This window comes from Lithobates pipiens, unplaced genomic scaffold (assembly GCF_037356315.1).
Source record: "Lithobates pipiens isolate NorthernLeopardFrog02 unplaced genomic scaffold, aLitPip1_a1.2 Scaffold_19, whole genome shotgun sequence".
NCBI classification, from domain to species: Eukaryota; Metazoa; Chordata; class Amphibia; order Anura; family Ranidae; genus Lithobates; species Lithobates pipiens.
Window position 1 is genome coordinate 326,734,389 of NW_027507764.1, and position 25,411 is coordinate 326,759,799.

At 38.3% G+C, this 25,411-nt stretch overlaps 1 protein-coding gene across 2 annotated transcripts in view; it reads left to right on the top strand.

Annotated features, from left to right (window-relative positions):
- The window catches only part of LOC143996781 (cadherin-6-like), a 495,985-nt gene that overhangs the window by 177,585 nt on the left and 292,989 nt on the right, over positions 1–25,411 (top strand). For both annotated transcript variants that reach the window (XM_077492041.1, XM_077492042.1), the window contains exon 2: positions 8,155–8,560. In XM_077492041.1, the coding sequence (XP_077348167.1) occupies positions 8,297–8,560 (264 nt within the window). In that variant the 5' untranslated portion in view covers positions 8,155–8,296. The remainder of the gene's footprint in view (positions 1–8,154; positions 8,561–25,411) is intronic.

Consider the following 25,411-nt stretch of genomic DNA (forward strand, 5'->3'; position numbering starts at 1 on the left):
TGTGGATGAAAGAAATATACTGTGTGTGTATGTATATATATATATATATATATATATATATATATATATATATATATATATATATATATATTATCATATTCCTCTGCAAGACCCACGAGTGCCTCTAAACCAGTTTAAGATTTGCATGGATTTTTTCGTGAGTGAGAATCTGGGCAACCCTATTTCACACATAAAGTGCCAGGGTTATCATTGGAACTATCTATATATATATATATATATATATAGGCACACACACACATATATATATTGTATATATATGTATACATACATACATACATACAGTATCTCACAAGTGAGTAAGTACACCCCTCACATTTTTGTAAATATTTTATTATATCATTTATTATACCTTTTCAAATTGTTGCTCTACATAACGACGGCCTGTGCTATAAGAAGATTGACAAGACCCTGAAACAGAGCTGCAGCACGTGGCCAAGACCATACAGCGATTAACCAGAACAGGTTCCACTGAGAACAGGCCTTGCCATGGTCCACCAAAGAAGTTGAGTGCAGGTGCTCAGCATATCCAGTCAAGCATGGTGGTGGGAGTGTCATGGTCTGGGGCTGCATGAATGCTGCCAGCACTGGGGAGCTACAGTTCATTGAGAGAACCATGAATGCCAACATGTACTGTGACTTACTGAAGAGGAGCATGATCCCCCCCCATTTGGAGACTGGGCCGCAGGGCAGTATTCCAACATAACAACCCCAAACACACCTCCAAGATGACCACTGCCTTGGTCGTCTTGGAAGAAGATGACCAAGAAGCTGAGGGTAAAGGTGATGGGCTGTCCAAGCATGTCTCCGGACCTAAAGCCTATTGAGCATCTGTTTAGACAGCAGTTTAGAAAATATTGGCTGTGTGTTTGAGTTATTTTGAGGGGACAGCAAATTTACACTGTTATACAAGCTGTGCACTCACTACTTTACATTGTATCAAAGTGTAATTTCTTGTGTGTTGTCACATTGAAAGTTATAATAAAATATTTACAAAAATGTGAGGGGTGTACTCACTTTGTGAGATACTATATATAGTGTTTTTTTTTTTGTCCGAGCACTCTAGAATCCCTTGATAGTTGATAATTTGACCCAACCACTTGTCACTGTTACTTTTGCTGCACAGCTTCATTTCTTTATAGAAAATAAATAAAGACATGGTAAATAAAATACAATTTGAATACACGTAATGCTACTATTCCATATCAAATATTAAACACATACAGTTATCAAATTTTTTTTTTTTTTTTTACAGTGGTGCTTTGATGAGGGAAAGGTGACTGTGATCAGCAAAGTGTACTAGTATCAATCAGTAGTAAAACAATCAACAATGAACTATTGCAGTATGCCCCCCCTCCATTGGACCTCCCGTAGTTAGAGCAGCATGCTTCTGTCTTGTCTGTCAGTGTCCATAGAAATCATTTTCAGCAGTTCTTCAGCAGCGCATCTTGCGACAGGTTGGCTTTAAAATGATGTTTTATTAGTTGCTATGGGTTACTGCACTTTAGACAGTACTTTTTGCCTCATTAACTAAACTCGCTGCATGTTCCTGGTATTCAGGTTCTGAAGTAGATCTAACATGATAAGATGCTACAATGTTTACACAGACAGGTAAGGAAATCTGCAGTGTTGTCTGTGCCAATTATAGTTCACAAAGATCAACAGCTGTTCTGCTTTGCAGTTATATGTTGTTGTCGGCCCATTGATTGACGCTTGTTATGTTGTTATTTTTAATGATCAAGAGGACCAGATGTGTATCATAGTGATGTTCCTTTTTATATACTTGCTTGTTAAGAAAGGTGAGCAAATATTCAAGACCTAAAGCACATTGCTAAGGAGAATTAATAACAGTCTGTTCAAAAGAATCCATGATTAAGAATTACATAACACAATGGGAAATTATACGCTATGAAGGGTTACTTTCTTCTTTAATTAACAGTGTAAAGTTCATTTACAATTTTTTTATTTTTGGTTATTCAGAAATCCCAAGACGACTGCTTGTTTTCCTTTAATAAGCTCAGTTGTCACACTTTTCTTCTATACATCATTTTGCAATCAACATGTTTGTCATCCACAGCGAGAAATGTCACTAGCACACCATGAGTCTCCAAAATTGCGTTCAAAGCTTTATTCAGCAATCACATCACAGCAACAGAGAATGTTTCGGAGCCATGCAGGACCCCTTCATCAGGCGTGTGACCACTTGGTCACATGTCTGATGAAGAGGTCTTGCATGACTCTGAAAAGCTGATGTTTACTGTAGCAATGTCATAAAGCTTTGGACCCAATTTTGGAGACCCATGGTGTGCTGGTGACATTTCTCGCTCTGATTGTTCATGGTTCCAGCCTGTGGTCGCTTCAGCATCCACTTATACATACAGCCACTTCAACAGGAATGTGTGCGTTGGGAATAGTGCAGTGGAATGTTTGTCATCCATGACGCATGGATTGCAATCACTTCCTACGTCCTGACTTTTAAGAGGGGGGATCTCCATATTTTAGTCACCCGATCAGTCTCAGTGTTTAGAGTAAAAAAAATAAAAAGATGTCAAAAGCAGTAAGCCAATTACAGGAGTATGAAATGTCATGTGTGAGAACATTGTAGAGAATAGAAGCAAAAAGATAAGTTATACTATATCTTTTTCCAGTACCTCTGTCCCAAAACATTGACCTGCAATCCCTTGTTTCTTCTCTAGGTCCTCCTCAATTTACGCCACTTCCCCGATCTTCCAGGTTGTAGAGGAGGGTACTAAAGACAGTGGATAGGCTCTTGTTAGTGTCAGATTCCTAGAAGGAGGGAGCGGGGCATAGTCTGCCAAGTGCTGTGTCTATGGATTTAAAAAGGACCATCTAGGAGCATGCATATGTATATATATATATATATATATATATATATATATATACGTGTCACCTTAGCAGCTAGATAAGGAATCATCTACAAACAGGCAGGGGAGGTCTGCGACTTGGGGTAGAAAGAGAACAGAGACAATTTTTTGGGGGAAAAATCCAGGGGACAGTAAATACAAATTCTTATTGACAAATATTTTTTGTTAATAACAAACATGTCATACTTACTGTTCTTTGCATATGTTTTTCACAAAGCAGCCCTATCCTCCTCTTCTGGGGTCTCCCACCTGCACTCTGGGTTCCTCCTCTTCTCCGTGTGAAACCACAGGAAGCCGCTTCCAATGGTGACACACATGCAGGCTTGATCCTGAGCCACGCTCTGTGTGTCCATTGATGCAAACAGTGTGGCTCAGCCCTACCCCATGCTCATTTGTCACTGAGTTTGACTGAAAGCAGCAGGTGCCAATGGGTCTTACTGCTGTCACTGAGTCCAGTGAGGAGGGAGGGAGAGAGAGTCTGGCCACTGCTCTTAGATTACGCCCCTTTCCGCAAGTGCTCGCCCCTTTCCACAAGTGCCCCGCTGCCTGCTGGGAAACACACAGATCCCAGAGGCAGCGGGGACCGTCCTTATTGCGCAGCGCAACTCGCGCATGCGCAGTAGGGAACCGGGAAATGAAGCTGAAAGGCTCAATTTCCTGATTCCCATACCCAAGATGGCGGCGGCAGCACCCGAGAGACGATCTAGAGATCGGCTTCGGGTGCCGACATCGCGGGCGCGCTGGACAGGTAAGTGTCACTATTTTAAAAGTCAGCAGCTGCAGTATTTGTAGCTGCTGGCTTTAAAAAAAAAAAAAACGCAGAGTCCCGGCGGACTCCCGCTTTAATGGGAAGTTTCCTGGAGAATCCTGGAGTTTGTTTGATCTGCTTATTCACTTCATTTTAAGGTGAGAGTTCTGGGAGCCTTGAGTAGCGGACATTCTATCATTATTCTATCATTGATACCTTCTCCATTTTTTATATTTTTATCCGTGCTGTTTTATGGACTATATTTTTTTCACGGCATTATATGTATGCACATATTTATATTAGTTTGAATTTGTGTATTTTATTTGAGTGGCACGATTTGCGCAGGACTCACCCCTCTATATCCATCAGAGGACATCATATGACGCCCACCCGGAGGGAGGAACAGTTCCTGTCGCCGTCATTTTACAATACGGCGGTAGGGAACTGGTTAATGAACAAATGAGTGATGAATTTAATTATCAATGGGACATTCAAATTGAAAGAACACTATGAATGACAGCAAAAGAAACTTTCATTTATTTTACTGCATTCATACACTGTGGAATAAGGAGGATTTATTCACATTAAACTTGGCTTGTTCTGTAAAGTTAAGAATTTTTTTTAGCTTATCCAAGCGAAGTCTGCAATTCTAATGGGTGTCATAAACATACCTCAGCATTTACATCCACACAGGTAGCACAGTCACCGGTATTTTATCATGATGGGATGTGTCAAAGCAGATGTTCATTTTCTGAGAACAGGATAGGAAGTGTGAAAGTTGTGGAACCACCCTATTCTAATTCCATAATCCCATCCTTTGATTATCAGGTCTCTGTGGGTGTTAATCATTTTATTTGCATGGCTTAAGGTATGAATTGCTATAATATTCCAACGTAAAACTTCAATGCAATGCAATATAATGTGGCAGACATACTATATATGAGTCATAGCAGTGGCTGAACAGAATTACAATGTTTTAAAACAGGCAAAGCGGAGTTCCACCCTAATCTGCATCCACGGCTTCAATTGTTGCCAATCGCATTTTCCATTCATGTTTGGATAGTTAAATATTTTTCTTATTGTAGCTTTTTCATAGGGTAAATGCTTCACTTCCATCCTCTCTGCAGCGAAGTAAGTAATTTCCCTTTTCCCATTGGTTCCTGGGATAGCAGTGTCATCAATCCCAGGAGTCAATGGGCATCCCCTCGCTGCAAGCAAAACTGGAAATGATGCAATGCTAGATCGAGGTAGGTGCCACTTTTGACTGGGGAACTCAGTCTTTTGCTTGCATTGGTACTCGGCAACCTGCTATATACATAGTGGACCGTGAGTCATTCCCAGCTGCACTCAGTTCTGGAAGAGACTCTGAGAGGCTTCAGATGCCCATAATCAGGATGGCTGCTTGCTGAATCTGGAGTGTAAAGTGAGTCCTAATACCTGTATAAATACAGGTAACTTTGTCATACGCAGCTAGATTGTACTTGCCTTGTCTGCGTAACTTATATAACAAGTCCACTATACCCTACAGGTGTTTCTACATAACTACTGGATCTCTCAAAGTCATTATTTGTTTGGGTTTGGGCACAGTACCCAATATCCTGTGTGGCATAATATCATAGCGTCCATGCCTATTTCCCCCATATTCTAAAAGGTGTACTATTTGGGTTAGGCTCTGACTCTGCTGTCACAACAGTTATACTGGCAATTCAGGCAAGTGCTGGCAACTTACATCCAATCAGTTATCCTAATGTTAATTACGCTACAACAAGATTCCTTTAGTCGTTCGCTGATCAGGATCAAGGTTGTTTTGCACCAATTCAACCTTGACCCTAGCGTGACTAGATTGCACTTATCTTGTCTGAATAACTCACGTAACAAGGCCACATTACCGTGCAGATGTTTCTACACAAACAGTGGCATGTTATCATAGCTGCCAAGTGGCTTAGCCTTGATGAAGGGGTTGCTTAGGAACTGCTTATTTTCACAGTACGGAGGGAGGGGGCAATAATAAATGCACATTTTTTTACCTGCAAAAAGATGTACATTTATAAAAAAATTTTTTTACAAAGGTGAACTTTGACCATTAACCAAAATGTTGTTAAAAACACACTAATTTAAATAGTGTAAAACAATAAGTGAACAAAGTCTAAAGGGTCAACAAAACAATTTAATCTGTTCCATTTCTTCCCATTCATTTCCAAACAGTTAAAAATCCTCAGAAATCCTTGTGATTCTCCATAATAAAAATTATGTTTTCTTAATCTCTAGAGATCCACGCTATAGCCGAATGACGGCTACAGCGCGGACCTGCTTTGCCGGGACGACGTCAATAGACGCCCCCTATATATATGTGTGTATATATGTATATATATAGTTCCAATGGTAACCCTGGCACTTTCTGTCCGAAGTAGTGTTGCCCAGGTTCTCACTCACAAATAAATCCATACAAATCTTAAACTGGTTTAGAGGCACTCATGGGTCTTGCAGAAGAAGATGATCAAAAACAGCATTGTTTTTGTTGTCATTAAGGAAGATGTGAGCTTCATCAAAACATTAACAATAAAACACTGCTGTATATATATATATATATATATATATATATATATATATATATATATATATATATATATATATATATATATATATATATATATATATATATATATATATATATATATATATATATATATATATATATATAAATTTATGTGAACCCCTTGGAATTAACTGCAATAATTTTCTATAAAATGTGATCTTATCTGATCATAACTATGGACAATCACAATGTACTTAAGCTGATAACATGCAATTGTAATTTCTTGTATCCTTATTGAACACTAAAAATTAGTGAACCCATAGACTAATTACTTCAACAAAAGCTAATTGGAGTCAGTAGTTTACATATCGGAAGCCCAATTAATACATTTGGGTTGGAGGTGTGATTTAAAGTTACTTTAATTGAAAAAAGACACTCAAGCATTTTAAGATCCTCAATGAGGTAAAGACGAACTCTACTGTATGTAAATCTTTGAACAGGCAGTGTGTCCATGACAGAACACCACAGAGGAAGCCACTGCTCTCCAAAAAAGACATTACTGCATGCCTGAAGTTTGCCAAAGAGTGCCTTGGAAAACTGCAATGCTACTGGGGAAATGTTTTTTTAACTCATGAAACAAACATTGAATTGCTCGGGAAGAACACTGGCACAAAAAGGGCACCACTTACAAACATCAAAACATTATTCCAATGGTAAAGTATAATAGAGCAAACATTAAGATTTGGGCTTTCTTCACTGCCTCAGGGCCTGGGCCACTTGTAATTTTCAAGGGGAAAATATCCTACAGAATAATGTCAGGGTGGGTGTGCGCGAGCTGAAGTGTAGAAGTTGGGAGATGCAGCAAGCCTAAGTATTGAAGTAAATCCATCACACACTGGCTAAAGACCTTAATCCTATAGAGATGCTGTGGAATGGCTTCAAGAGAGCTGGTCTAACACTTATCCTTTAAATGTGTCTGTGTCTGAGCTGAAGCAAATTTGTAAAGAGCAATGGTCAAAAATTCCTCTTGAATGTTGTGCAGTTCTGATCCAGAGCTACCGTAAGTGTTTGTTTAAAGTCATTCCTCAAAGTAGGTTAGACCAGCTATTAACACTGAGCGTTCACTTACCAACACTGTAAATGTTTAATGAGTGTTCAATAAAGACACAAAAAATTAGAATTGTTTGGTGTTATCAGCTTAAGCACATTGTGTTTGTCTATTGTTGTGGATGAGGTTCATATTATATTTTATGGAAAATGACTGCAGATATCCAGTTAATTCCAATATAGATAGATAGATAGATAGATAGATAGATAGATAGATAGATAGATAGATAGATAGATAGATAGACTGTATATATAGTATATAGCCTTAAAAAGATGTAGTCAGTCATTAGTTATCCTTTTCATTGCTCCTTCAAAACCCACTGATTTCATCCTCTTAAGTACCTTGTTAGCTTAACCATCCTCTTTTTGAGTTATGCAGTAAAACGTATTTCATCATTTTAGGGAGCCCTACGAACTACAATGGCTTCTCAGGAGTCTTTCATAGATGTCTTCTAAATCTCAAATCAAGCTTTTTAGGGGGTGGAGGAGGGTGCTATGGTGTGCTTGCTTATATACAACATACTATAGATAAATAGATAGATAGATAGATAGATAGATAGATAGATAGATAGATAGATAGATAGATAGATAGATAGATAGATAGATAGATAGAGATATGTTATGGCTGCCTTTTTAACACTGATTTTTCCTCTTGGCGTAGACCAGACATTTTCAGTTTTTATGTGTGTAAGTAGCAGTTTTTCCTAGTACGAAGTGTTAAATGCTTTTTTTTCATTCAGTGTGTTCCCAAAGGATCTTCAAGTGGGAAGGCACATTTTAGATAGCTTTACTGTTTGTTTAACTGTGCAGCTTTAAGCACAGTAATGTCAAATTATAATTTCTGTTGAATTTTCTTGCAGATATCCGTTGAGAGCCAGAGACCTAGAAATGGGACAGCAAGAAGATTGATGCTGCCTATAGTGGAAGAAATAACCCAGTTTGGGAATTAAAAGGGAAACTTCAGTCGTGTGTGCTTTTTGCTCACATCTCTGTTTCTGAAAAATGAGGACTTTCAGATGCTTTTTACTGCTTGTGTTTTGGGTGAGTCAGCTTCGAAGAAGCTGTACAACTCCACTGCCAGATAGGACTATTGTCACCACCACCACCACCGCCTCCACCTCCACGTCCACAGAGCCACTGCTAGAGGAGCAGGAACCTGGCCAAGGCAATGACATGGAAAAGAGCCGGTCTAAAAGAAGCTGGATGTGGAATCAGTTTTTCCTTCTTGAAGAATATACAGGATCGGATTACCAGTACGTCGGCAAGGTATTGATTGTTTCATAATTACATTTTCAAGAGCTGTAAGCAAATGTAAAATTCTCAGTTTATTCCATTTGTTTACAGTATGTAAACAATCGGCAACAATATTATTATTATTTTTATTTTTTTTAGCTCTATGTTTAATTACCTCTTTCTTCAGTTTAAATTTCCAATATCTTTTGCTCACCAGCTAAAATATTGTATCAGGCTGAAAATTGGAATGGCCGTGTCTGCTGTTAAAGGATGAGAATAAACATAGCAGCATAGACACATTTTATATGTACACCAATATTTCATATCTGCATTGCAACTCTATATATAAAAATGTATATTTTACAAATAAGCATTTAATACAGGGTACATATAGTATTTTATACAAGATTCACAGAGAAATATGTTTTTTTTTTTTTTTTTATAATAGAGAAGACAGCAGGAGCTGTTTTCCTTTTGAGTGGAGGGAATGGTTTACTTCTCTGACTCTTTCAATTATGTACACATTTTAGTTTGAGCCATCCAGCTTTTGTATGCAACAGGTGTTTTTCAATAGAGGAACCAAAGAGTGTCTTAGCAATATAAAAAGGAGTAAAAAAAAAATCCAACTGTTCCATTATATGGAAATATGAAGTAGTATATCTAATATTTCATAGCTATTGGATTAAAATGAATCAAAATTACTTTTACAAATAAATAATAAAGAAAATGCAACAACATTGGGTAACATCTGGAGATTAAGCCCTTAATTTTATTTTTATTTTATTAAAATGAAGCAAAAATACATAAACCAACAAAAACTTTTCATATTTTACAAGGTACACATTTTGATAAACAAAAAACAAAAGAAATACATATATACACAAAAAAAATTACATATTAAGAATAACCCCACCCACCCCCTCCCACTCCATTTCATTCCACCCCACCCCCCTCCCTCAAACAATATTTACATAAAACAACCAAACCACCCACAATTTATTCAAGCAAAAAGAAACTCTCCCTCAACCCTATCCCTATAACAAACACATTTTCCTCCACTATCCTTGACGCTGACCCTCCATCATCACACTTCTGGAAAAAAAAAAGAAAAAAAGAAAAAAGGTTATTTTAACATAATCATAACATTTATTGAACCCAATACCTCCTACGTCTAAAACACCAAATCTCCTGTGCCTTCAAAAAACCAAAATATTTAACGTCACATAAACCATAGAAGTATAACCTCCCACGGATCATGGCCGTACACTTCCTCACACTCACCACTTCACTCCTAAAAACCAAAATATTCCTTACATCCCACAAACACTCCTTCACGCAATTTACCAACAACCATAATACTCTCCTCTTAACCTCCCCCAAATCACGTAATCCATACACAACCATTTCATATGTTAACCCATCCATCCCCGTCAATCCCTTAATCAAACCACTCATCTTCCTCCATACTCTCTTCGCAAACTCACAATTCCATAATAAATGAAACACATCTTCACACCCTCTACACCCTTCCCTCGGACATACTTCACTATCCACCAACCTCCTTCTACGCTGAAACACCCTCGTAGGCAAACACCCATGCACTATCATCCAAGCCACATCCTTCTGTCTATTTCCGCCCTTAATTAAGCCCTTAATGGTGGAAGTGCTATACATCATATTGAAAATTGAAGTTAGGGATTGACTCCATACCATACCATGGAGGCGCCCTACACCGCCACTGCATTTTTAAGTTGGAGGTAATAAAAGTGCATGGACTGTGGGAGATTGAACCGTTCTTACAATTCCTCAAAGGTGTTTACAGACACAGTGCACTTGTTGACCACCTGAATTATTTCACTGAGAGTGGTTTGCTTCTGATCTATAGAACCTGCATCTTGCTCATCCTGTGCATGGCTGCAGTTATAGACTAATAAAAGTGCATGGACTGTGGGAGATTGAACCGTTCTTACAATTCTTCGAAGGTGTTCACAGAGGCAGTGCACTTGTTGACCACCCTTATTATTTCACCAAGAGTGGGTTGCTTCTGATCTATAGAGCCTGCATCTTGTGACATCCTGTGACAAGTCATCCTGGTCTGTAAGCATGGGTGCAGTTATAGGCTCCTCCCCCCTTTCTGTTGTGTGTGTTTCCATGTCAGAGCTGGAGGACTGACATTAAGAAGTAGGAATCTTGTGTATAACATATCCCTCAACACTGAAGAAATGGCTTTACTCCAAGATTCATCAAAATTCTTATTTAATAATGAACATCCCAAGTGTTACAGACAGTACAAATGGTAGACGCGTTTCACACACTAACAGGTGTGCTTATTCATTACTCATAGGTAATGAATAAGCGCACCTGTTAGTGTGTGAAATGCGTCTACCATACTGTCTGTAACACTTGGGGTGTTCGTTATTAAATAAGAATTTTGATGGATCTTGGAGTGCAGCCATTTTTTCAGTGTTGATCGTATGCGGAGGCGAGCCGAGGCGGGCACCTGTGATATCATTAGTCTTCCTGTCTCACCTGGAGCAGCGAGTTCTTTTGTTTGGATATATAACATATCCCTGGTGGAGTCTTTGCCCTGTGGCTTGGATTGTTTCCCCTTTGTACTCACTGTGTCCTTGTCTTTAACTTTTTTAGCTCCATATGGAGCTGTCTGAGGCAGAATTGCAGTGATGCTATGTTGAGGGTCCGGGACCACTCCTTCCTCTTTGTTCTTTCTCATCATCCTAGTTGTGCAGGCTGGAAAGAAGAGTTCCAGCCGGTAAAGTAAACACTTCAGGTCTTACAGGCTGTTTGAAATGTGAATTAAAGTGCCACACCACTGCTGAAATATTTAGATACCATTTTATTTCAGTAAGCTCATTCACACTTGCTTTGGCTTCAATACACATTAAAGTGCCTACTGCTTCAACGTGCTTTTATGATGTGTTTTTGATGCTTTGGTGGTGCTTCAATGAAGCTTTAGCGGTACTTCGATGAAGCTTTGGTGATGCTTCCGTGATGCTCTTTAGAAGCTTTGTTGATGCTTGACAGATGCTGTGTGTGTGTGTGTGTGTGTGTGTGTGTGTGTGGATATCTCATACCTGCGATTTCCCTAAAACAAAGCGAAGCTAAAGCTGAAAAAAAAGCCTCTGAAATGGTGCTTCAAGCAAGCTTTGTCATAGAGCTCTATGGATGCTTTGAAGAAGCTTTGAAGCACCACTAAAGCGACATGGGGTTTAATCTTTGAATCGAGGTTGAAGCAAAGCAAATGCAAGGTGTAAACATGGTTGTAGGCTAACCATTTTGTTTAGTGACAGGGGCTTTGACTGGCATTCAGAGAGCTTTAACCACTTCAGCCCCAGAAGATTTTACCCCCTTCATGACCAGAGCACTTTTTGCGATTCGGCACTGCGCCGCTTTAACTGACAATAGCGCGGTCATACGTAATAAAATTTACATCCTTTTTTTGCTGACAAATTGAGCTTTCTTTTGGTGGTATTTGATCACCTCTGCGGTTTTAATTTTTTGTGCTATAAACAAAAAAAGAGCGACAATTTTGAAAAAAAAATCAATATTTTTTACTTCTATAATAAATATCCCCAAAAATATATAGAAAAACATATTTATTCCTCAATTTAGGCCGATATGTACTCTTGGTAAAAAAAATCACAATAAGCATATATTGATTGGCTTGCGCAAAAGTTCTACAATATAGGGGATAGTTTTATGACATTTTTATTATTATTATTCTTTGTTTACTAATAATGGCGGAAATCTGCGATTTTTATCAGGACTGCAACATTATGGCAGACATGTCAGACAGTTTTGACACATTTTTGGGACCATTGGCATTCATACAGTGATCAGTGCTATAAAAATGCATTGATTAATGGAAAAATGTCACTGGCAGGGAAGGGATTAGCGCTAGGGGATGGTCAAGGGGTTAACTGTTTTCCCTAGTGCGTGTTCTAACTGAAGGGGGGAGGGGACTGTGTAGGGGAGATGACAGATCGCTGTTCATACTCTGTATGAACAGACGATCTGTCTCTTCTCCCCTCAGAGAACCAGAAACTGTGTGTTTACACAAACAGATCATGGTCATCAGTGTGCCATGAGTGTTCACGGGAGCCTGGCAGTGATCGCGACCACCTGCCACTCGCATCAGCTCCATGGGTGAGCAGGGGGTGTGTGCCTCCAGTGGCGCATGCACACCCCTAGTGGCCACAGGGCAAAGCCACATTACATAACGTTGTTTCAACCAACCGTGCCATTCTGTCGCAGTCCAACTACGGCAGCTGGTCGGAAAATGGTTAACAAAGCCTGTCCGAAGTCTTGTTTTGAAGCAAGTATAAACTAGCTCTAAGGGTCAAAGGACTATCAAAAGAGTAGCCACCACATTTCAGGGGTCCAAAGATGCTCCCTTCATCAGGACTGGAAAAAAGTATAAGGATATCTCCATATCAATACAATATCAATATAGTATCCCCTAATTATTTTATAATTTACACATTTGTTTGAAGCTATTTATTCAGTGTTACCCAGGTTATTAATTTTATACAGTACATCTATTGCTATTGTCTTTTGGGGATTTGGTTTTGACTATGGTTTCGGGGGGGGATGGGATTATACTGATATTGAACAATTATGTACAATCATAGTGATTTTACCTATTCCCCCCCCACTGGAATAATGTCATATCTGGACATTTTCAACAGATGCGTGTCACTTCCAATCAATTTGTTTTAGCAAATACCAAGGTTCTAACCTTAACCAGTTTAACTTTAAAATAGATTATGCTGAAGTCTATGTCCCCCAGCTGAAGAGATTTCCCTTTACTTTTGTCCCAACAAGAGGAAATCTCTACAATGGGTGTCCCCGACCACAGTAAAAAAAAACTTGTTCAGTCCAAAAACCCCTTTATAAATAAGGGAGGCCCAACAATCTAACAAAAAAAAAAATCTGTGTATAGTAAACACTCCTCAAGCAGCTACATGATGACCCTCATAGGGGAAATACATTGAAAGTGATAAAAGAAACAGGGCACTTTTACGAATATCAATACACCCAGATCTGGAAAGTGAACCAATGTAAATCTTTGTAGGTGGCTGTGAAAACACAAAATTGTTATTACTGCAAACAGGCTTGAATTTTACAAGGATATAACATCCATAAGTGTAGTTACATCTGACAGCGAAGACATACCCACAGGAAAGGACAGAATATACATTGTAACTCCTGAATAGGAAGCAAAATGTGCTCCAAAAATGCTTTCTTTCTATGCAAATACACGCAGGAAAATGCACTTATTTTTCTGAGTAAAGCAGATATTGTATGGGGGCAATGAAAGAGTCAAGTGTACTTTAATCACTTATGGACCATGCCTATTTCTGACATTTGTTGCAAGTTAAACTCAGTATTTTTTTGCCAGAAAATTACCCCAAACATTATAGAAAAAAAAAAGAAAAACAGTGAAGTTAGCCCAATTTTTTTGTATATTGTGAAAGATGATGTTATGCTGAGAAAAAAAAGATACCTAACATGCTACTATTTAAAATTGCGCACACTCATGGAATGGCAACAAACTACGGTACTTAACCACCTAAGGACCGAGCTTCTTTCTGAGATTTGTTGTTTACAAGTTAAAAAATTTTTTTTTTGCTAGAAAATTACTTAGAACCCCCAAACATTATACATTTTTCTAACACCGTAGGGAATAAAATAGTGGTCATTGAAATACTTTCTGTCACACCGTATTTGCGCAGCGGTCTTATAAGTGCACCCTTTTTGGAAAAAATACACTTTTTTAAATTAAAAAATAAGACAACAGTAAAGTTAGCCCAATTTGTTTTATATTGTGAAGGATAATGTTATGCCAAGTAAATTGATACCCAACATGTAACGCTTTAAAATTGGAAGGGCGTCAAAATTTTACCCTTAAAAATCTCCATAGGCGACATTTAAAAAAGTCTACAGGTTGCATGTTTTTACAGAGGAGGTCTAGGGCTAGAATTATTGCTCTTGCTCTACCGATCGTGGTGATATCTCGTGTGTGGTTTGAACACTGTTTTCATATGTGGGCGCTACTCATGTATGGGTTCACTTCTGCACACCACTCGGGGGGACGGGGCTCGTTTAAAACCTTTTTTATTTTTTTTATTTTACCTTTTATTTTATTTTTTTACACTGTTCTTTTTTTTTTTTTTAAATGGTGTCACTTTTATTCCTATTACAAGAAATGTAAACATTCCTCGTAATAGAAAAAAACATGACAGGACCTCTTAAATATGAGATCTGGGGTCAAAAAGACCTCAGATCTCATATTTACACTAAAGTGCAATAAAAAAAAAATTGTAATTTGAAAAAAAAAAAAGTCCCTTTAACAGCTTTGGGCAGAAGTGACTTTTGACGTCCCTACCGACCTGCAATGGTATGGAGGCGGGTGGGGGCCATCTTCCCCTCACTCGTCTCCATACCCAGGAATGAGAAGCATCAGAACGCCTGATGAAAAAAAATGTGATCACTAAACATCATGTAAACATCCCTTGTGACAGTAATAGCAGTGACAGGTACTCTTTATGGGGGGGGGGTCTGAGGTCTAAAAGACCCCAAATCCTTCCTTTGCACTTAAAAGTATTCAAAACACCAAAATCAGCATTTTTGAATACTAACTTTCTTTTTTAAATCGGCGCCATTGGCAGCCCAGTAAACTGGAAGTGACATTGTGAGGTCTCTTCTGGGTTTTTACATCGAAAACCCAATTGAAGATGATTCTGGCTTTGTTCAGGACTCCGGTGGGATGGAAGACCCAGGTAGAGCTGCGAAAGGTGGCCGGAGAAGGGGGGGGCAACGTCCTCTTCCGCGCCTTGTGATAATGGCCAAGCGGCTGCTGAGCTGCATCGGTTGTTATCACTAGAAAGCCGACTGCCATATCTCAAAAATGGTACTGGGGTGAAGCCTGCAGCTGATTGGTTGATGGAAGTCAGCTGAACTTCTGCTCATTTACTAAGCTCTTGGAGCAATTGCACTTGCAGAGTATAGTCTATTTGCCTTTGGTAAATTCATTCGACAGTTTCCTTAATGCTTGTAAGTGAATGTCAGACTTGCTCCAGGTTGGGAGCAGACAGAAGGGATGAGGTATGCTCACAGGGTCGGGACAAGGGGTGGGCAGGAGGGGCAGCTGCCCTGGGCATTGCTGTTTCAGGTGGCACCACAAGGAGATTGTGGAATATGAGGGGCAATACGGGGTAAGTATTGTTCTAGGAGGGGAGATTTGGAGTGGGGGGTGCTAAGAGTGGTGATTTAGGGAGATTTGTGTATGGAGGGGGGTGGGGGGGAAGAAGATTTGTGCTAGGAGGCGAGATTTGGGGGACTTTGTGCTGGCAGGAGGAGACTTGAAGTGGGGGGAGGGGAAATTTTAGGGTTAGAAGATTTGTGTTAGGAAGTGTGATTTTTTTTGGGAGGGGGGGAATTTGAGCATGTAAAATTTCGGGGCATGGGGGGGCAAAAATGTGTGCTGAGAGGAGGATTTCAACAAGGGGTCGGATTTGTACTGGGAGGAGGAGGGATTTATGCTTAGGGGGATAATCATCTTGGGCGGGGGGGGGCGCAGTTTTGTATGTTTTCCCTGGGCTCCCGATGACCCTGTCCTGGCACTGGTCTCTACTAGTAATTTATTACAATAAGTGAGTGAGTGACTTGTGTAAGGAAATATGTTTTACCATCCCTGATACAAAAATCAAGAATTTTCCTCTAACCAATTATACAAATGTTTGCGGCTAATCATTTCTTTTCTTCCATCTCTGACAGTTTGCCAGTATTTCAGCTGCAGGTGTTGTATAGCACTATGTGGAAATGAAGCTTTTGTAAGATGAGCATATTATTAAAAAGGGAAATTGTGTTCTGTTTTAGGTTGTGCGTAATAGGCAGATTTTGTTCTGCTAAGCAGATTCCCAATAAAACTGAATTATTCATTGAAGTCAATCTCGGCAATCTGTTAGAAAGGTGAATTAGTCAAAAATTGGCAACCTCTAAACCTACTGCAAACAGCAAAACACATAGCACTGTAAAGAAAGCACATTGTAGGATACCGACAATTACAATTAAATATTCCTGATGGTAGTACATACAGTATTTCAGACATGCATTTGTAGACTATCTGTGTGTTAAATGCTGAATTCCATACAGTAATTGTATGCTGACCACATAATCATGTACTGCCCTTTTCTGTATTCATTGGGAGATATTTATCAGTAAAAAACTTAGCAACATATTTAGAGGAAAATTATGCTGCCTTTTATTGGGGGTTATTTACGAAAAACAAATCCACTTTGAACTGCAAGTGCAAACTACAAATGCAAAGTGCACTTGGAAGTGCAGTCACTGTAAATCTAAGGGGTAGATCTGAAAAGAGTGGAAGCTCTGCTGATTTTATCATCCAATCATGTGCAAGCTAAAATGCTGTTTTTTTACCTTCCTTGCATGTCCCCCTCGGATCTACAGCCACTTTACTTGCACTTGCAGTGCAAAGTGGATTTGCCTTTAGTAAATAACCCCCATTTAGTCTACCCTGTTTCCCCCAAAAATAAGACCTAGCGTGATTGTCTAATAGTGGCCAGTGGTAGGTTTTATTCTGTTATTCTGTTGCAGTGCAGCAGAGGAAGGAATTGATGAATACAGCTGTAACCTCACAGTACATCTGCAGCACAGTCTGTCCAAATTCCCCCATTTGTAGAACAATCTAATCCCAAAATATTTTATCTGAAAATTATCCTCCATTTTCTGTTAGAAGTCACAGATGAGGAAATGTTCATTTCCATAGAGGGATCAGGACAGAAGCTGTTTCCTTTCAGACACCCTGTCTCTAATTGCAACCTCGGGAGGGGGAGGAGCCGTTGATCTGACTCGTTCATTTGTTTGTCCCTAATTTCCAGGTTGGAAAGTTGAAATATCAAGCTTTGTAGAGAATATTTCTTTTTTAATAGGAGGTAAAAACATATTTAAAAAATAAAGGGGAGCCAAGAGCTCCCTTTAACAAAGTTAAAAACTAAAAACCAAATATGTATTAGACTGAAGCTTACCAGTCATTAGATGTGTTGTTTTTTTTCCAATCTGCTTTCACCTGGTGATCTAGCCAGTAACACACCTGCTGCATAAGGTAGACATAATCCTGGGGGAATGAGGACACTAGACATGGGCGTCGTCAATAAATTTGTTTCGTTCTGTTCCGTTACGGTTCGTATTAAAATTAATTTGTACTCGTATTTCGGGTCCGAAATTCCATTTCAATTCGTACGAAATACGAATTGACCTTAGGTTCTTTAACTTGTACAAATTTAATGGCAAAAATGGCAAAAATATACCTCAATATGACAGTCGATGCTGATGGAAGTTTGGTTTTTATCCGAAGTACGAAATTCCATTGAAGAATTTCCTATCCGAAATACTAATTTTGTTAGATGAGGGGCTCTCACCATCCCTGTGCTGTGCTGACTTCCTCCTTCGGATTTGTAAACAAAAGTTCGTATTTCATACAGAATTTGGACGCATGGCAATTCGTATTTCGGATCCTCCTGAAAGTACGAATTTAGGAAAATTCGTACGAATTTGAGATTCGTACGAAACGAATTGCACATGTCTAGAGGACACAAGACAGCAGCATTGTCACTCTGGGGAGGAGTTGAAGTGTTAAATGTATTAGCAGATTTGGAACCGCTAACACATTGAAGCCAAACTCCAACTTACACTTTATAATCAGTTATACCAAACATTTTTTTCCTTATAGGATCAAGATTTTACATGAATAATAAAAGCCAATCATTTTAATAACCCCCCACCAGTGTTAGGTGGTTTGTCTCATCCATGTAAACTGATACATTCTGCTGGAGAGTTTGTGCTGTGAAAAAAACAGACTTGCTGGCCGGATCACCAGATGAAAATAGAACAAAAAATCCTAGACAGAAAATGAATACAGCCATCACAGTTAAGAATTGGTAAGCTGCAATATAATAAATGTTTGCTTTTGGTTTTATTACTGCTTTAATGGCTGCATTTGAAAATGCAAATCATTTACATACAACATTTCATATTTACCTAAGAAAAGGAAATATATTTAAATATTTACATATATATTTTAGTACTGACTATAGTAAAGAATGAACATATGTAAAAAACCATTACGTTGTACATTCCCTTTATAAAAATGAACATTGTGTACTTTTTTTTTTACTTTTTATTTTAGTGTGTACGTTTAAACATTTAGCACTGTGCAGACAACAAAAAAAAAAATAGGAATTATCCTGCACAATTGAATCCAGTTTATTAAAAAATCCCAATGTGTGCATGCAAACAATGTAAACTGTAGGAAATTCTTTAAATAATTACAGAAAACATCGTATTTTTCTTGTTCAGCATTGTTGCAAATAAGAATTACAACCTGCATAAAAAAATAATTGAACCATAAAATTTCCTTCTACAGATTTGAAGGTTGATGTGCTGTATGATTTTTAATCTCTGTGTAAAGTATTTTATTTTATTGCACTGTTTTTGTGAAATAGCTTTAGTTCTTTACTTCATATTTCTACGCAATGGGACTTTATTACCTTTTCAGCATCCCAGATCCATACTGGTAGAAGGCTTTTTAAAGGCATGTATTTAAAGCAGCAGGGGGAATTTCAGTAGGTAACTAATGCATACCCAAACCTGAATATGACTAACTACAACGATAATTCTTTGCAATTTGACCTACCTCAATAGCTGGCTAAATGCTGCATGTGGGGCATATTATAGGAAGAAGGAACTATTCATGACAGCAGGAAAAGCAATAATAAGTCGCTGCCTCTTTCATAACCATCAGTGTTTAAGTGCATCGGGGTCATATTTTAATACTTAGTTCAAGGGGTGGTTTTGCTTCTGACCATTAGTATCAGAAAAAGTAAGTATATAGGCAGTTTAAATGTAGGTTTGCCTCTTTTACTTGTTGGCTTTTTATTGAGTTAAATTGAATATCTTTTTTCTACCTACTTCTGTAACAAAATCCAAATTCTAATTCATTTCACAAAGCAACATTTAACCTTCTTTAACAGGGTGTGATCCTAGCTAGTCACTGGTTGCATAAATCTTGAAGGCTCTTTTAAAGCTGCCCAGCCTACCTACATGGTGGAATAGTTTGTCATTGGAGCTGGGGACAGTGTTGTAATAAATGGTGAATGCATTCCAAGGAGACAGCACAGGAATCTCATCTTATAGCAATATGCTCTTGGGGTCATTTAGACATGGTTTATGGCTTAAAATAATATCAGTTTGGATGCAATAAGTAATAAAAACTAACAGAAGAATGAGCATATTCTACTGTATGCAGGACGTAAAAATAATTGGGTCTGAAGTTTTGCTTTAACACTAGCAATGGAATTGTAGACTTGTGCCGTAATGTTATAACACCAGGGTGTCCCGAATTAGGACCATTATCTTAAATAAGTAGATAGTGTAGTGCTCTATTAATTCTGATTTTGCACATGTTTCCTTGTCAAATGATTTTATTTAGTTCACAAAAGGTGATAACAGATATGATAATGAAACATAATAAGACAAAAGGAATGAAGCTTGTTGTTATGTAGGTATATAGACATTCAAAGCATGTAAGATATGACCAAATATAATCAAAAGTGTTGGCAAAAAAACTATATAAGAACATAACAAAAACTAGTATAACTAACAAGATAAATATACATTTTTGCAGATAGGCTGGGTAAGAGAGTTATATTCTGCAAGATCAAGAGATTCAAAATCATGAAGAAAGAAGGGTGGGTGAAAAATAGAATGAAAAGAAAGAGAAAGAGGGTAGGATAGAGGAAAAGAGTGTCCACTCGATCAGTTCAAATGCCACTGCGAGATATAATATGGTTGTTCAGAGATCAGCTACCATGGCAGGAGAACACTTTCATCAAAGGTTGATGGTAGGTGGCATTTTATCCAGGGGTGTCATAGTTTTTGGAATTTGGGAATCTGATCACGTTCTGTGGCAGCTATTTTAGCATAATTCATGGAATTATGCATCCTGTGTTTTGTCTCTACTACTACCAGTGAAGGGGATTTCCATGCCCTTGCTACCATTTGCTTTGTGGCTGTAAGAAGCTGGACAAAATTGAGTGTGTGTTAAGTATACCGGTTTCAAGTTGAGTAATGAAGTAGTTGGGTCAAGATGAAGTTTCAAGCCAAACATTTTGGAGACCAATTGAAAAAATTTCCCTCCAAAAGGCCTGGGTTATGGGGCAGGTCCAAGATATGTGCAGGTGTGTTCTGAATTCCAAACAACCACGAAAACAAAAGGCAGAATAAGTGGGCACATACTTAGCTATTCTGGAAGGAACAAGATAACAGTGTCAACATTTTGTAATTGGCTTCCATCGCTAGAACGTTAGGGGAGGATGATTTCTTTACCGAACAGACCAATCTGCTGTGTCAAGGGTATGACCAAGGGTATGACCAAGGTCCACCTCCCATTTCTGGGTGTAAGATGGTTTATCTAAGTCTGGATTGACTAAAAGTTGGGAGTATAGGGAAGAGATTAGTCCTGTAGTATGGGGGTTTTCCTTACACACCGATTCAAAGTCTGAAAATTGGGTCAGAAGAGTGCCAGTATTAGTATTCGGTGTGCAGAAGTTTTTAATTTGAAACAAATCTGACTGTGGTAAGTCTCACAGAGAGTTGGGAATGGGATAAAGGAATGGGATTTGTGTAACCTTAGAACTTCCAAGGAGGTCCATATTGTAAATGATGAGGGAGACACCCCTGCAGGGTAAAATGCAAGGTTTTTAAGAAATAAGAGGAGAGGATTGTGTGGGGATTGTAAATGGTGTTCAAATTTAAGTTTGTCCCAGAAAGAGATAAAGTGTTTAGTGATGGGATTACGTACAGTATATTAGGGCAATCTTTGGGGTAAATCCAGAGTAAATTTGAGATCGATAAAGGATCACATTCTGTAGCTTTGATCATTACACATAGAGGGATTTCATGTGTTGCATGGTATTTTAAATAGACTAGCAATATGTGCTGCTTTATAATATGCAAAATTGGGGAAGCCGAGGCCTCCGCTAGTTTTAGGGAGATATAGTGTGTGCAAAGGTATACGTGGTTTGGAGAGGCCCCACACCAATGACGTTGCCTTTTTCTGAATAAGTCTTAGATAATAGGCAGGGATTGGGATCGGAAGAACTCTAAACAGATACAATAATTTGGGCAGAAAGCCCATTTTTATTGCACTAATTCTTCCCAGCCATGATAGTGGAAGGTAAGACCATTGTTTCAACAAGTTTGTCACCCTTCTCAATGTCTGTGGGTAATTGGCTGACAAGAGATTAGAGGGGTGAACAGCGGCGCTAGATATGGTGGTGACATAAAATTACATAGCAACTGGAATATAGGTATACATAAAATGTGTGTGAATAAGCACACATAATATTAAAACATTTGTTTAAAACATAATGTCCATAAATGATCCGAGATCTTGTATGATTAGCACCTGGAGGCAACTCCCTTAGAGTGAAGCGATGAGCTCTGTGTAGAAATGGGAACAGAGGGGCCCCAGACTGAGTGCAGTATAAATCATATATCATATATTTAATAAAAACAAGTAGTAACTCACAGGTTAAATTACTGAACTCATCTAATTTAACCTGTGAGTTACTACTTGTTTTTATTAAATATATGATTTATACTGCACTCAGTCTGGCGCCCCTCTGTTCCCATGACAAGAGATCAGACATAGAGGCTGGGAGGTTAATCCTTAAATATGGGATTGATTTCTCAGCACAGGTAAAAGGAAGTGCTATTTTTACTGAATCCAGTTCCATGTTGGTGAGAGATATATTTAACCACTTCAATACAGGGCACTTATACACCTTCCTGCCCAGACCAATTTTCAGCTTTCAGCGTTGTCGCATTTTGAATGACAATTGCGCGGTCATGCTACACTGTACCCAAAGTAAAATGTTATAATTTTGTTCTCACAAATAGAGCTTTCTTTTGGTGGTATTTTATCACCTCTGTGATTTTTATTTTCTGCTAAACAAATAAAAAAATGGCCGAAAATTTTGAGAAAAAACACTTTTTTTGTTTCTGTTACAAAACTTTGTAAATAAGTAAGTTTTCTCCTCGGCTGATCAGCTCTCCTCTACTCGCATCTGACAGATGCTAGTGAGGAAAAGCTGATCAACAGTTCTTTCTGTTTACACTGTGATCAGCCGTGATTGGACATGGCTGATAATGTGGTAAAGAGTCTCCGTCAGAGACTCTCTACCTAGATCTACCTCTTTACCTAGCTCTCCGCGATGCACGCCCCTGGGGGCACGCAGCAGCTTGATATCCAGAACTGACAAACAGGAGAATGAAAAAAAAAAAGTTTGAGCATAACCATGTAGCATCATATCTTAGAAGCTTACCATCAAGACTAAGATCAAATAAGTAAATAATGGTGGCAGACCAAGGCATAGCGACAAATGAGAGGTGTAATGCAAACATCACATGCAGGAGAGACAAGAGTTTGTCCTCAAAAAATACCAATTCTTTCAAAAATAGTGATCGCATTTGATTTTGGCTCTATATGCAGGACATCAAAGGCAAAAAAAAGAGCAGAGTAATAATAGGTTGTCTTGTCCGAACCCTCAGGGAAGTCTAAGCCATTGCATATTAGCAAGGATGACGTGGGAAAAACAATACAAAATAAAGGGTGGGGGGGTAGACAGATAAGGTGTATAGCTATAGATAGATAGATAGATAGATAGATAGATAGATAGATAGATAGATAGATAGATAGATAGAGAGATAGAGAGATAGATAGATAGATAAAGACTTGGTGGGGGGGAGGAGGAAAAGACATGTAAAAGAAAGAAAAAGCAAGGAGAATGACCCTATCCTAGTGTTTCTCCCACAAGCCCTGTGGATCCCCAGCTCTATGTTCTCAGGCGGATCATCAAGGTTCAATAAAGTTTCTTAATTTGGCTCTGAACATTCGCTAATTATTATTTATTTTTTTTACAGCTTCTTTTTAGTACATTGTCTGTCTTAAGAACACTTCAGTGTTTCCTTTTCCTAGCCTTAGTTCACAAGGTTTAAGATTATCTACTCTTTTCCTGTTACACATATCCCACTGGGAAGGTGTCTCTAGCCTCTGCCTAGCTATATTGTTTACTACACAGCAAGGATCAGTCGTGTGCTTTGTATAGGGTACTATCCCAGTCCTGCCTACTACCCCAACGCTGGTTCATGAACCAAGAATGGGGAAGCCTTATGGACTGAAACACAGATGTGAATCTAATAAAGCATATAAATTCACTCCACCAACAGAAGTCTGGAGTGCTTATTGATTCACACAGCTAACCACCAGATATTTAGCTTGTAAACTTCCTCTGGCAGTTGTGTATGGCAGATGTAGGATGAATACTTTCCCAGAGCACATCCGATTCTAGTTATGCATTTTGTTGTACTTTCTGCTTTTGGACAGTATGAACAGAATAGCAAAATACAGTATTATTGGAATTAATAAATAGAGATGCAACCGATTCAAAAGTTAAAAACTGTGGAGGAAGTGTTAATGGAGAAAAATAAAAAATTCCAATTGTTAGGTAGAGTTGGGTACAGTATGCTATATGAGTCTACTAAGTGTAATGACACCTTCTGTACATAAAATCTACTTTACCAAAAACATAATTTTAGGCCTACCAGAATAATGGAAATGATCTCATATAATACAGATTGACGGTGTCAGTACGTGGGCAGATAGATGGATAGATGGACAGCTGAAGCTGCCGTCTGTTCTTTTTTGCACTGTGAAAGTTATCTATGTTAAACTGTTAGCGCACCTACGTGTAATCTAGTCCTGAAAAAAGTGCTATTGAAAGTCAGCGCAATGGAAAAAGTTGTATATCTCAAAATCTTTGTCTTGGAGTTTAGCTGTATGTAAAGTGTTCTTTTTATCCTTAATGACTTTATGTTTTTGATGAGTGTTGAGAGAAAAAAAAAGTGTTACTTTGATCAGTGTCAATCCAAAGCATGTGATGTACTTTCTAATGCTCTAACGCATCTGTGTATTAAGCTAGGTGTCATGAAGAAAGCTGGGCTGTTTACTTTCTCACCATCTGCACATTTGCTAGAAAGATATTGATTTTTTTTCTACTTTTCCTAACAAATAAGATTTTAACATTCAGTAATTTAATAAGTAAAATGAAAAGGAAATAGAAATGAAATTTTAGATTTATATAACAAATTATCTTTTTGGTGGAGTTGACAAGTATTAGAAATAACCCATCTGTGATTTGGCCTCTCATGGAGGTTCCTGCTCTGCCAATCAGCACTTGAGATACCATTAGCTAGAAAGAAAGTAGGACATCACTGATTACCTCTTACAACAGAGCCAGAAGAGATATACCCCCCCCCCCCCACATTTTGGAGAGAAAGAGGCTTGTAAAGTTATATAAAATTAAAAAAGGTAAATGATTTATATATAGTAGGTTGATTTGTCTGTTGCACCTATTTGATGGGTGAGTACTAAAAAATCGTACGCAGTAAATAATGAAAAATACCCCACTAAAATATATAATAATGTGGTGGTTAAGGGACAAGTATTAAGAAAAATGTTGTTTTCCCATACTTGTGATTAAATAAGAACGTAAGGCAAATAGAGTGTGAATCTCCTGAACGGGGGCACACACAGCCCCCGTTCTAATCTCTTTCTGTTCTAATCTCTTTCTTCAAAAACGAAAATATTGTTTTGCCATCAGTTATGCTTTAATATATGTAATAAGAACATATAGGATGTGAATTCCTTTTTAATTTCACGTTTTTATTTTTTTTATAAAAGTGAGAGTGAAAGGTTAAAATAACTATGACGAAAAACAAAGA